Here is a 14039-nt window from a genome sequence, read left to right on the forward strand (position 1 = left end):
ATATAAAAATCAAACATCAAGACTTGAGGTTGTGAAATGTCAATTCTTGAGGAGCCAGTGCCAACTTGCAAATCTCAGACTTAGAATTGATTACTTAGTACGGTGAATCAGAAGATCCTCTCTGTGTGTATTTATTTATTTTAAAGTATCCATTGTAAAATCTTTTTCTTCTGTTTAGGCTTCTCTGGATATTCAGCAAATACAAAGTACGACCCATACCAAATTAAAGCAGAAATAGCAAGTCGTCGGGATAGGGTGAGTAAAATGAATGTTTTCACACCTAGAAGCCCGCGTCTGTTTTTATGTAACACCACTTACCACGGTTCATTTTCTGATGGTCAAGGTCTCTAACATACCCGTTTTAGTAAGATTTTCAGTTTCAGGAATTATTACATTTGGTTTTACTTTCCACTTCTTTCCCAGTAGGAGGGGAAAAGATTAATTTTAAAGTGTTAGCCAATCTAACAAAAATTACCTGTATCCCTCTGTGTGTTTCCTGGGGCTACACTCAGCCCCCATTTGGAAAGACTGGGTGACATCAGGGCCCGGCCTCAAAGGTGCACTTCCCTGTATCAGCGGGATGCCAGCCCCAACCCTCGGCATCTTTAACATCTGTTGCCCTTCCCAGGTTGCTGCATTCCCAGAGAAGCCTTGCCTGCGGTGGCGTTTAACCTGAAGGTTCTGATGCTCCTTCCCAGTGACGCTGGCTCTTTACGTGCCACCTTGTTTCATCCCTTCCGCCCCTTGGGTGTCTGGGAGGGGGAACGGTTTGTTGCATTTGCAGCAAAGCACGGGAGACGTCTTGGAGACGAGGCTGCATCTTCTGGTGTCTCAGTCCCTAAACCAGAATGTTTCTTTTATTAGTGTGGCAGTTCTCAAATTCTGACACACCTACGAAAAACACCTGGGGAGTCAGTTCAGAGTGTGAGCTCCAGGCCCACCCCCTGAGCTTTAACACAGGCCTGCAGTGGGTCCCAGAATCTGTTTAAATAAGCCCTCCAGGTGACTTTTCAGGTAGTGGGAAGCCACGCTTTGAGCAGCCATGTTTCTCATGTGGGATCTATGGGGAGTGAGTAGAAGGGAGGATGAAAAAAGTATGAACAGGGTTGCTCATTGCAGTGTGTAAATCAGTACCTTGGAAAGGAGCATTGCTGTCGGTTCCAGGGCTCCAGGTGGGTAGAGGCCTGTGAGTGATCCTGGACTTGTGTATCTGGGGGAGCCAGCTCTTCCACTGAGGCTGGGTTACATGCCCATGGATGGAAGTTCATGGAGGGGATGGTTGATCCAGTCAATTGCAAACTAATTAGAAACTTAGATGACAATGCTGACGACCGTAGAAATCATTTTTCACAGATGGTTTTTGGGAAAAAAACATGTCATTTGTCTTTCAGCTTTCCAGATTAAAACGAGAGCTGACCCAGATGAAGCAAGAACTGCAGTACAAGGAAAAGGGGGTGGAGACCCTGCAAGAGTGAGTGGCCTGCAGTGTCAGAGGGAGAGGTCCCCTGTGGTTTCCTGTTGTACTGACCTGTTTGGTGCCAGGACACGTGTCCTAAAGCTTCATGGATGTTCGCTTTTATGCTTTCATTTGTGCTCATTATTTGTCAGTGCTAAACATCAGATCTCTCTTTTCCCTGAAGATACTTCATTTCTTTAAATGGAAATACTTGGGAAACAAGACCTTTTGTTTGTTTGTTTTATTTCGTTTTATTTTATTTATTTTTTGCATGCAGTTCACTTTATTAGTATTTTTTTAAATCAAAATATAGTCAGTTTACAGTGTTGTGTTTATTTTGGGTGTACAGCATAGAAGATCTTTATTTTATATTTAGGGGACAATCCTCATTCTCTGCTAGAGCCTGTGGGGTTGCCTGCCCTCCCCAGTGGAGGCTGAGGAGTGGCCCGAGAGGAGGGTTCTGGACCTGGCCTTGTTCTTGGGGGACCCACCCCAGCTTTCCAGATGGAGCTGCCTTGCGAGGCGGCGTTTGGTGGGCTGCTGTGTTGTCACTGCACATGTTCACTCTGTGCTGTGACAGCCTCACAGGGAGGAGAGGAAACACGGGGACTAGTGCTCGGCTTAAAATGCTTTGCAGATGAAAAGCAGTCTGCCACCTTCCTCTGAGTCACACAGGCCATGTATGGGATGAGAACAGCCTCTTTAGTTTTCTGATACTGAAGGTTGGCTCTCACGTTTGGATCGAATCATGCCAATTGCTATTATTTATTGAGAAATTTGGAAAAGCTTTTGTAAGCATGGGCAGTGTGACTACCCCACCCCTCCTGTAAAATCCTAACTCTAAGCACAGATAATGCATGAACCATTGTACGTCATTGTACTGTTACCAACATTGATCTAAGGCATTCTTAAAATGACTTTCCTCTAGAAAATTTTCTGCTGTTCTTGCTTCCCAGAACCTCCCGTGTATTTTTTCCAGAGCACCTCACCAAGAGTTTGGCTACTTAAAACATTTTAAACTCAACTTGTTTATCTTGGTGAACGTTCCTGGCTAGCAAGGAAATCCATCATTACGCTTGGGTCCAAGTGAGGAAAAAAGAACCTTTTGTATTTTTTTTTAAGTCTGTGTATGTTGTTAATTTCTGTAGATGGGAGCTGGCTGTGAACGCAATCTCTGGGTTAAGGATAGATTTGTACGTGTGTGCGTGTATAATATATATAAACTTCTAATGATGGAAAATGTCAAACATACACAGAAGTAGAGAGAAGAGTATGATGGCTCCTTCCTGGGGCCCTCACTGCAGTTCAACAGCTAACCACACGATGGCCAGTCTTGTTTTCAGTCACTTAGCCTCATTCTCAAGCCCTTATTGCGTTATTGAAGTGAATCCCAGAATCGTATTTAATCCATAAATATCTCTCGTAAAGGTATGGGCTCCTTTTGAAAACATAACTGTAATACCTGTGGCACCTAAAAGTAATCTCTTAATGTCGTCCCCTCTCCAGCACTTTTTCCTATTTCTCTGGTTTGTTCGGGTCCAGTTTCAGACAAGGTCCACACAGTACATCTGGTTAGTGTGTCTCTTAATTTCTCCCCCACTCTCCTTTTTTCTTTTCTTCTTTCTTTCAACAAGTTACTCGTTGCAGAGGCTAGTCCGCTCGTCCCATGGACATTGTTGCTGGAACGTGCATGGTGTCATGAAACGTGCTCTCCCCCGTTTCTCTGTGCAGCTGGTGTCACTGATCCAAGAGGCGTGATCTGACTCAAGTTCAGTTTCCTTTTCTTTTCCTTTTGGGGAGCTAAGTTTGTTTCGTAGGTAGTGGTGGTACCTCCGTCTCTGGCTGTCTCTTTTTGCGGTGTGGAGGTTATCAGTGGGTTCTGGTGTTGTTGGCCTGATACATCCATTTACAACATTTCCCATCAGCTTTTCACCTAATGCTGTGCACGGGTAGACACGAAAGATTTCAGGAGAAGTTCTCAAAGGTGGGTTTGCTGGGTCACAGGGTAACGGCCTTGGTCGTATCCTTAGATATCTCCAGGTTGTCCTTGGGAGAGGCAGTGCCGTGTTGCATCCCCACCACGCATAGATGAATGTTCCTCTTCCCACAGCTTGGCCAACAGAACATTTCTGCCCAGGTCTGTGGCCTTGAAGTTGAACTTCCGTTCTCCTTGGCGCTCTGCGGTGGCCACCAATGAAGTGCATCATGGCCTTGCTGGTCCCTCTCCCTGTTGGGAATCGGCCTGTTTTCCTCCATGTGGCAGCCGTTCCCTTTCCAGATGCCCGTGCCTCGACAGGCAGCTGGCTCCATCCCTGGCTTTGCTGACAGCTGCACTCAGGCTCTGAGGCTGCTCAAAGCCATAAGGAAATCACAGCACCTAATCCAGAGCTGGAGCTGACCTGGTTCTCGTCTCACACTGCAGCCTTGACAGTGCTGTGTGTCTGTACTTCTGTGACTATTTGGTTGGCATTGGTTTTCAGGTGATTGAAAACTTTTTTTTGTTCAATGCAGCAGAGTTTCATTTTTCTGCATGGCGTCATTCTCGGGATGATCCATTTGCTGTATTTTTCATTCTGGAGGAGCCAGTAGACCTGGTTCACAGAGGTCTCATGGACTGTTACAGAGAAACGAGACTTTTCTGGCCTCAGGTTTTTTGTATGGAAGTGACATAACCCTTTTCTGCAGACTTTATCAGCCTATGGGGGTTGTGGTTTGTGACACTAAATATGCTGTATTGGAAAGCCTTTTGTCAGAAGATGGATGCAAGGAGACATTATTACATAAATGAGTCTAGATTCTCTCTGTAAGAAGCTTTGGGCCACTTTCTTGGCAGATGTAGTGCTGTGAGATGGATGGCCTGTGTTTCTGCCTCACATTAGAGACTCTTGGTTCTCCATAAAACGGCTAAGATGGAAAACCACATGGCCAGGCTGTGCTGGGATGTAGGGGTGGCACCATTCCGTGTGTGGGGGCCCATGGTGCATCTGTAGCCGCTCTCCAAGGAAGAGGAATCAGGACCAGTTGTCATAAATATTTTATTTGTAGCTGATGGCATTCGTAGCAGTGCTATCGAGCCCTGAAGCTCTGTTCCAAGGGAGAGGGAATGGTTCCCTGCTTGTTTTATTTGTCCTTTTCTCATTCCATTGGTGCTGATAGCTCAGATCAGCTCTGGTGCTGAGTTTTGCTGTGAGTTATGACATATGTGGCAAGGAATTTATTACTGATAGTAAAGTACTGGAGTTGGTGAATTGTTTAATTTTTCTCCCGTGAGTAAGTAGACTCAGCATTATCCTTTTAATAATAATCACTGCAGACGTTGCAGGCCAGGCCTCTGCTAAGTAAGCTCTTTTCTTACGTTTTCTCACTAAATGGGAGAAACATCTTTAGTGTCCCCATTTGAGGCATGGGGAAACTGAGATTTAAAGAGGTGAAGTGACTTGCCCAGGGTCCCACTGTAGAGCTGGAGTGTCACTCATACTCACCGGCATTCCAGGATGCTTTTGTGAGTGGAAAATAAAACAGTTTGGGCTGGCTGTTAAGGATCGGATTTTCAGGTAACAGGGGGGAAACAGTTCAGAACCCAAACCTCTGTAACAGTGAATCTGGAACATGAAATGCGAGCTAATGGCTTTCCAGAAAAGGAGTTCATTCTGTTTCTGGACCAGAGTATCTTCAGCCCTGAGGGCTTCCAAGGCCTAAGACTTAGGTGTGGAAGATGCAGCCAAGAACGTGCTGCAGGGGCCTGCCTGCTCTGGGAAGGCCGGAGCCAAGCCTCGCCTGGGTCAGTGCTCTGCTCCCACCACCCAGAACCAGGCCTCTTGCGCACGGCCGGGGCTGCCTGGGCGGAGGGGTGGGTGGAAGGAAGTTAGTTTGAATGAGTGGAATGAAGGAAGGACAAATAGATACTTGGACTGAAGGAAAGAATGGTGGAGGTGAGTGGTCAAGAGAGTGATAAATTAGAACCAGAAGGAAAGAAAAATAGAGGAGCCGTAAGAATTTCTGACTTTTGTATGAGGCGTCACTGTGGAGAGTTCACCGCTTTTTGCTGTTTCCCCGTATATTCTTCTTGCACACAGGTTTCATTCGTATGTTTATTTAATAGACATTTTGGACCACTAACCCAGATGCTGGGGATAAACTAAGACATGATCTTCCTCTCAGAGAAGGAAGTTTAAAATCTCAGGAAATTATTAAGCCAGTGATCTTGTTGCTTAGTTGTTGGTAGAGGACACAGGAATCCTGCCTGGACCGTCCTCGCCCGCATAGGATGCTCCTGGCGCCGAGGGAGCCGGCCGCCCGCCGAGTCCTGTCTCTTTGTGTTCAGCACAAACAAGGAAGGTTTTAGGGGATCTTTATTTTTCTCCGCCAAAACGTTGTTTTTAATTGTTTCCCATCTTTCTGTGAAGCTTTTGAGTTTTTTGTTATTGTTGTGCAATGGAATGTTATAATCTTGCACAGAAAGACTTATATTTCTTTTTTTTAACCAGGATTGATCGTAAGATGTCAAGTGCTCACACCAACTACAAACTGGATGAGGCACAGGCTATAATGAGCGAGCTCAGGACCATCAAGAAGGCCATTTGTACAGGCGAGAAGGAGAGACGGGACCTGATGCAAGTAAGATGCCCTGCTGCTCCTCAGAGCCCGTGTCCACGTGTCCGCCCACATGCTTGTTTGTCTCTTATTTAAAACTTAAAAATGTATATGTTTATTTACTCTATATATTATATGCTTATTATGTATATAATCATGCATATTTTAAAGACATACATGTATATACGTGTGTATATATGATATATGTATGTGTACATATATACATCTATAACTATACACAATACACGTATTAGTTCCCTAGGGCTGCTGTAACAAAGAACCACAAGCCAGGTGGCTTAGAACAACAGAAATTTATTCTCACAGAATCTGGAGAACAGAAGTCCGAAATTAAGGTGCGGGCGGGTGTGGGCTCTCTCCGTCGGCTCTAGGGGAGGCTCCTTCTGTACTCTTCCCGCTCCTGGGGGCTGCTGGCCATCCTTGGCTTGTACGTGCATTGCTCCAGTCTCTGTCTTGATCGTCACATGGTTCTCCCCGTGACTCTGCTTATACATTTTCTCTTCTTATAACGACACCAATCGTTGGATTAGAACCCACTTGAATCCACTGTGACCTCATCTTAATTCCATCTGCAGACTTTCCTTCCACAGAAGCACACATTTCCAGGTTCCGGGGGTGGGAACTTAAACATTTGTTTTTGGTGGACACAGTTCAAGCCACAACAATGGGTGAGACATTCATATTGTTTAACAATCAGAATAATTCAAAAAACTATCAAAAGCGTCTTTCTATCGCCCTATTCTCTCCTCTCCTGTAACTACTCTTATTAGCTTCTTGTACCCGCTTCCAGGGTTTATGCAGACATGTCAGAGTATGAACAGCAGTCTGGCTGCCCTCACAGAAAGCTCGGCCTGTGCCTGCTGTCCTGCGGCAGCTCCCCCTGTCACCGATGACACCCTGTACCTTTCCCCATCTCTCTACCCACAGAGCTGCCCCCTTCCTTTTTTTTTTTTTTAGCTGCCTCCTTTCTGTGGATAGATTTTTTTTTTTTCATTGTCACTTTATATTGCTTAGTTTTTTTGCCCCTTGAACTCCCATAGTTTCGGTTTTTTTAGAAGCAGCCGAGCGTCTGCAGAGGGACGCACACTGGGCCCGTGCACCCTGCTGGCATGCGGCTGGTGCTGTCTGTCGTGGCTCTCCTTCTGGGCCTGGCTAGCACAGTGACTGAGCCCCTGGCGCTGGTAGGCATGTGTCTCAATTCTGCAGCATGTAAGACACAGAAGGACATGGGAAGCAACGCTCAGACTCAGAGGCCGCGTGAGACAGGCGCACACGTCACTTCCTCTCGCAGCAGCGCTTCCTGACCGCCAGGACTCCAGATCCCAGAGTGGCCCCTGGCGCTCGCTGAATTGCAGATTACCATCCCTACCCTGGGTCTGCTGGGTTAGACGCTCTGGAGGTGGGACCCAGAAATCTGTATTTTCAGATGCCCTTATTTCCAGGCCATGAGAGATGAAGGTCAATGGTTAGATCTTCCCCAAGCGCTGGTAGCCGGGGGCGTAGCCGCTGCCTGCTGAGGCCTCTGTGCGCAGTGTTGGATGAGTCGCTCTTTGGAGGTCACCCGAGTCGTCTAAGCCTGAACCCCAGGGGTGAGCTAGGTGGTATTTCACCACAGGGCACGGAGGCCTCGCCCTAGGAGGTTGAGCTGGCCTCCCTGCCCTGTTCTTTCTGAGCGTGCAGAGTGGAGCAAGCCACTGGTTGCCTCAAGTGGGTTCTCCCCACGAAGGCTGGAGATACAATTTCTGGCAGAAGCTTCAGGCCCCAGCATCTTCTCTGAGACGCTCCAGGGAGAGGCACAGGCAACGTCTTCTCCTAGTTAAATCAAATGAGTTGTTTTGTCTTTCTTACCCGACCATAATATCGGCCCATTCCAGGATGCCTTAGTCTGGGTCCAGAGCCAGCTCCGTGAGCTAGGCTGTGCCGGGCGCCCTAGTGTCTGCAGAGACAACTGCCGAAGACATGCATTCACAGGTCGGAGAAAATCTCATTTCCCTTTAGCTTTCACCAGAGGGGCTCCACGTGCCAGAATTCATACTTACTCTAATTTTTGGCAAACTAACATCCATATAAGATGACTTTTGATCATGTAGAATTACGACTGAAACATCAGGTTATAAAAATCTGTAAACATCGTCTGGGAGCTGTTTTTTCACCTGCTATGTGGTTTTAAAGATCTTAAGGTAGCATTCATCTCTGTCAGACTTATTTATTGATGGAACATTTTGGATGGGAATGCCCCCCCCCAGCTTCATGGAGGTGTAGTTGACAAATAAAATTGTATAAATTTAAGGTGTACGTGATGATTTGATAGACATATCTATTGTGAAATGATTACCACAATAAAGTTAGTTAACACGTCCGTCACCTCACGTGGTTACCTTTCTTTTTGTGTGGTGAGGACTTTTCAGATCTACTCTCTCAGCAACTTTGAAATATGCAATATAGTATCGTTTACTTACCGTCCTGTGAACATTCAATCCTGGGAACTGATTCCACTAACACGTGGGACTTTGTACCCTTTGACCAACATCTCCCCGTTTCTCCGGCCCCTGGCATCCACCATTCTACCCCGTTTCTCTGAATTTGGCTTCTTTGGGGGGAATGTTAATTTTTTTCTTTAGGAAACAACAAAGGTTTAAAAAACAGTAAAAACGGTACCACAGTTGTTCTCTGTGTTGCTCACATGCTGCCGGGAGGACTCAGTTGCTGTCTGATTTAAAGTACTAAGAATTTGATGAAAGGTGCTTATGGTGATAGACCTTTGTTTTAAATCTGATGAGAATGGAGGTCGGGGTGGGCCAGCTCTCCGGTAATGAAGCTGCGACCTGGAACAGGAAGGCAGTGACTGCTTTTAAAGGGAGGAGAAGTGTTTCCATCGCTGTTCAAGTCACTTGTTTCATTCTCTTCCAGAGCCTGGCCAAGCTTACCGATGGCTTCAAGAACAGCTTTTCTCTTACGGAGCCCCTGCAAGAGTTCCCTCACAATCCAGGTGATTCCTTACCTCAGCAGTTCTGCGACGCTGGGTCTCAGACCGACATCATCGGAGAGGTACGCTCAGCCGGGGGGAGAACCAAGTGTGCCACGCGGCAAGAGGGCTGCTTTCGTGTGGCCGACACTCATTTGTTTTCATTTTCCACCTTTCTTCAAAAACGTTTTGGCTTTTGTGCCATTAATTTTAAAGAAAAAATATTGTTTCTTACATCCAGCTGTCTGGAAGTTTCAGTGGCCTGGGATGCAATTGAATAGCTTATTACCTCTGTCCTTGTGATTTGGAATCTTATAAATGGCAGAATCCATTTGAGAGTTGAGTTTGGATGTGTTTTTTGGCAGATGTATGACTTTTTAGAGTGTGGGATCAGCGAATTTTTTCTGCAAAAGTCCAGATAGTAAGTATTTTAGGCCTTGCTTGCCACGCAGCGTCTGCCTACTCAGCTGTGTTGAAGTGTGAAAGCAGCCTTCGGCGGTATGTGAACAAGTGGATGGGGCTTGTTCCAATAAAGTTCCAATAAAACCTTATTTACAGAAAGAGGTGGTGGGCCAGGCTTGGCCTGCGAGCCATGGTTTGCTGAGCTCTGGCTTAGACCAGCAATTCTCAAAGGCTTTGTGACTGTGTCACCCTTGAGTTATACTTTGATACTATTTCTTCTAAAAATATGTCAGGAAATTGAATTGAATTGAAATTAACTTTGTTTGGGAATTGGAAGAATTTCATAATGCCCCTTTTGATAATTAGTGAAGCCTTGAGTTAGCCATAAAAACGAAGTTGCCAATCATCATCTGAAGCAGGGTAGTGAATACTTAAAGACACTACTATTGTGATGTCACTGAGTGAAGTTTTACATTTATTTGTTACAGGTAGAAAAACAGTTTGGATGGCTTCTTTTTCTTAGGGCTTATTAAGTAAAGATGAAATATCAATGGAATGCAGAATACCTTCCTAAAATTAAAAGAAACAAAAGGGAAAAAAAGACATAGACTAAAAAACTCTGGGTTTTAAATAATTAGCTAATATTTTAAAATGTTGACAGGTAGTGCCTCTTTGAAGAGAATATAATATAGTAAATAGTGACTCTATGTCTTGGATGTCCCGAAATCCCCTATCTTCAGTATTCCCTCATTGTTCTCAAAAGTACACTTAGACATTTTTTGACCAGGTATCTTTGATTTATAACAGAGAAGAATCTGTAAGTCAAAAATGTCTGGAATTTTTGCCTAAAGATTTTGGCATGAAAGAAGGAAAGAAATACAAGACTTACTGAATTCCATAAATAATCCATTGCTGCTTAACATAAGGTTAGAGTTAGATTTTTTAGAGACTTAACTAGTTTGAGAGAAACAGGTAAGATTGCAGGTTCTCTAATGATTTAGGTTAGACTGTCTACAAATGTCAGGTGGGGAGTGGCTGGCTATACTGCTATAATAACTTTAGCAGTGAATTATCATTGTTCATGAGTTGACTGGGGCTGGCCCTGGGTTGGCAGCTTCATGGCTGTTATCTTGATTTAAGTGGTTGTTTCCTTCCTCTTTTGACAGATGAGAGGATCAAGGTGCCAGGTTACCTAAGGTCATACAGCCAAGGAGAGGCAGGTCTGGGTTTGAATCAGTGCCTCTGATCCCTAAACACCTGTGCTTTCTACTACATCATATTGTTATAGATAAGTATATCAAAAGGCTATAACTGTATTAGTTAGCTCTTGCTGCAAAACAAAACACCCCCAAACCTAGCATTTCAAAACAGCACACTTTTATTATCTCACACGCTGTGGGTCAGGAGTCCAGGCTGGGTCCTCTACTTCAGGGGCTCTCATGAAACTGCAGTCAAGGTGTCAGCCAGGGTTGCAGTCTCATCTGAAGGCTTCACTGGGGAAGGATCTGCTTCCAAGCTCATAAGATTATTGGCAGGAGTCAGTTTCTCACAGGTTGTTGGACTGAAGACTTTTGTTCCTTACCATATGGACCTCTCCAGCACTGCAGGCAGCTTGCTTTGTCACAGCATGCAAGACAGTAGAGCCTCCAGCAAGAAGGAAGTCACAGCCTTTTGTCATCTGATCACAGAAATGATGTCCTGTCATCTTTGTGGTATTCTATTTATAGTCAAATCATGGGTCCAGCCCACTCGAAGGGAAGGAATTTCACATGGGATGCATCCCAGGAGGTGGAGGCCATTGGGGCCTTTCTTAGATGTCCACTACCTCACTTACTTATCACTTTGCATTAGTTTTGTGCAATGGCTGTTGATGTAATCAACATACTTTTCACACCCACGGCTTTGCCAGCACAGATTTGTAAGCCATACAAGCCTAACATTGGCATCTAACAGCTGGGGTACATGCTGCAGGGCTACTGGGAACTATGAAGCAGGAACCTGTTGGATCTGCTTGGCTGTATAGGGTGCTGCTTTTTTTTTTTTTTTTTTTTTTTTTTTTTTACAGAAATGTCCATTTTATTCTTAAAGAGTGCAAAAACAGAGCTCTAAGGTCCATAAATAGCACTGAGAAGGGGTTTAAGAAATGACATTTATTTGTCTTGAAGAGTCAGCTTTAGGGGTCTCTAATAAACAAGGTGACAAGTAGCTCATTTCCAGTGTAGACACGTGTCCAGAAGCACAGCAGCTTAAATATATTTATTCTGAGGAAACTGTGGAGAGGGGCCTCAGATAAGGCTATTGAAGTATAAAATTGTGACACATCTCCTTGGCGAATGCTTAGTCCCTTATAAAGCATTTCTTCTTGCCATTCAAAACAGTAAAGATAAAGAAATTCCCCATTGACCCGTCTCAAAACTCATATCAGAAAATTCATCACTAATCATTCAAGTAGAATATTTTCAAATATTTGTTGACATGAGATCATTAAAAAAAAATAAAGACTTAGTGGGCATAATATATGGCCTAGGCCGGATCTACAGATGGAGCTGATTTACTGAAACTAGAGTCATATATTTCTAGGAATGAAGGAAGAAGCAATCAGGGTGAGCCTCAGTCACCTCCCATTACAGGTCTTGTTCGTTTTGTTTGGGAATTTAGTGGCTTCAGTGTAATTGATACGAACGGATTTAGGTGCAAGTAGTGATCAGGTCAGAGCACCGCATTTCAGCTCTGACTCCTAAGGTGATGTGTGCTCCGGCCCCAGGCTTCTCCAGATCTTGCCTTTTTTCCTTTCGCCTTTGGTTCTTTAACGGACTGCCTAACAGTCGAAGGAGTCCTGTAGCCCACGCCTCACACAGCTTGTCCGTCCTCTTCAGATCGTGTGCCTTGTTAGGTGAACGCCATTACTCTGTATTTACTGAGGAATGAGAGCATGGGATGAATTTTTTTGCCCCTGTATAAACTTTGAGTAGTTCCCTATTTCTTTGAAAACTTAATTGGTTGTCGTCATTTGGAATAGGTGAATAGATGAATATACTTCTGCGATTTAAAACAAAAATCCACCAGTGTTGGGAAAGCAAGTCTTTCCAGCCCGACTCCCAGCTTCCCCTGACCAGAGGTGGCCGCTGTTATTTGGTGTTTTCTCCCAGACCTTTGAAACATGGAAATTAGAAGACAGATTAAAATATTCTTCATTGCTGCTGGAAGTTTACATGAATTTTCTATTTTGAAAATAGCTTTTTAATATGTTTCCCTTTGTTTTTTCTTTCTTCTGTTCTGGAAAGTTCATCTTTGATGATAAAACAAGACTTGTGGACCGAGTCAGGCTTAATTGGCAGTATGAGGAAGCCAAAAAGAGGTAAGAAGCATTTAAAATGTGAAATTCTTAACATTGCAAACAGTTATAAAGACAGGATTTAATAAAAATAGAGACTTTTCCGGCTTTTCTTATCCTCTCGGGTAGTTCAGAACTCCCTCTCTCCTCCCTTGCCCACCCTCCTCCCTCCTTCCCTCCCCCCCTTCCTTCCATCCGGCTGAGCATCAGTCCCTTAGACCAGCTTAAGCAAAACTATTTTTTATATATGTGGCTTCTAACTACCCAGGTTAATGGAGCAAGCCACATATCTTGGTTTAAAAGACAGCTGAATAAAGATTAGGTCAACAAGTGATGGCGGTACCTAATCTGCTTCATCTTGACTGAGAGAATTGAAACATAGTCATTTCTGTTGCCCTGTGTTGTCCATCATCTGCCTTCTGAAAATCGAGCCTTGACCTTGTTTATGCATTTTCAAAATGTGTCTTTCCCTCCCTCCTTCCCTCCGTCCCTTGCAGTCTCAGCCGTGAGAGGCGGGAGGTTGTCCTCACAGGCCGGCTGTATTTTGTGCGCTGGGCCTGTTTTCAATATTCTGACCCTGCCCTAGCTTTCCTGTCCTCTTTTTAGAGACTTTCTCTCTTTTGGGCCTTCTGGAAAGAGTCTTAAAACCAAATCATTTCAAAATATGTGCTTCAGGAAGCTGTGAAGCCTGTCTTTTTCAAAAAGTTTCTTTAGTCACATGTGATCTGCTGTCTTGGTGGCGGGGTGGGGGAAGCGCTGGAACGCCAGGCAGAGTGAGGGGGTCTGTTCTGGAAACTAAAGAGTTGGGCCTGCGCATTATCCCTTATTGTTCATGGATGTCTGGAAATCCGCTTTCTTGCCTTTTTAGCAAATGTAAAAATAGCAACAAAAGCAGATCATATGACTCACTGCCAGAGGGCCAGCTTGAACTGACACGGGCCTCTGTCCGCTCAGAGCCTTTCTACCCAGTGCTTCCGGCTCTTCGTGATGAGTTTGTGGTGGACGTTAAACCCCTGCATGGCTGCCACCACGTGGGTTCAGCGCGCTGCCTGTCCCCTGGCTCGGGTGCCCCTTGCCCCATGTGGCCCGTCCCTTGGGCTCGCTGGTGTTTGCAGCCGCCGTTGTCCCTCCTGCATCGTCCTCTGCTCCTTCTGGCATGTTTCTGCTGCCCATTGTGGGTGGTGGAATTTGCTGTGCTGTATTAAAACGCAGAAAATAGACAGTTGCTACACTGTAGAACGTAATTGTTACGCGTTTTGCTGTGACGTTTA

General features: G+C 44.9%; 1 protein-coding gene across 4 annotated transcripts in view; it reads left to right on the forward strand.

Annotated features, from left to right (window-relative positions):
* The window catches only part of WWC3 (WWC family member 3), a 102182-nt gene that overhangs the window by 53039 nt on the left and 35104 nt on the right, over nt 1-14039 (forward strand). For 3 of the 4 annotated variants that reach the window (XM_032475931.1, XM_032475932.1, XM_032475934.1), the window contains 5 exons: nt 179-255; nt 1392-1471; nt 5944-6073; nt 8978-9115; nt 12719-12792. In XM_032475931.1, the coding sequence (XP_032331822.1) occupies nt 179-255; nt 1392-1471; nt 5944-6073; nt 8978-9115; nt 12719-12792 (499 nt within the window). The remainder of the gene's footprint in view (nt 1-178; nt 256-1391; nt 1472-5943; nt 6074-8977; nt 9116-12718; nt 12793-14039) is intronic. The other variant, XM_032475933.1, reaches the window with a different exon arrangement.

Source organism: Camelus ferus, chromosome X (assembly GCF_009834535.1).
Source record: "Camelus ferus isolate YT-003-E chromosome X, BCGSAC_Cfer_1.0, whole genome shotgun sequence".
Taxonomy (NCBI): domain Eukaryota; kingdom Metazoa; phylum Chordata; class Mammalia; order Artiodactyla; family Camelidae; genus Camelus; species Camelus ferus.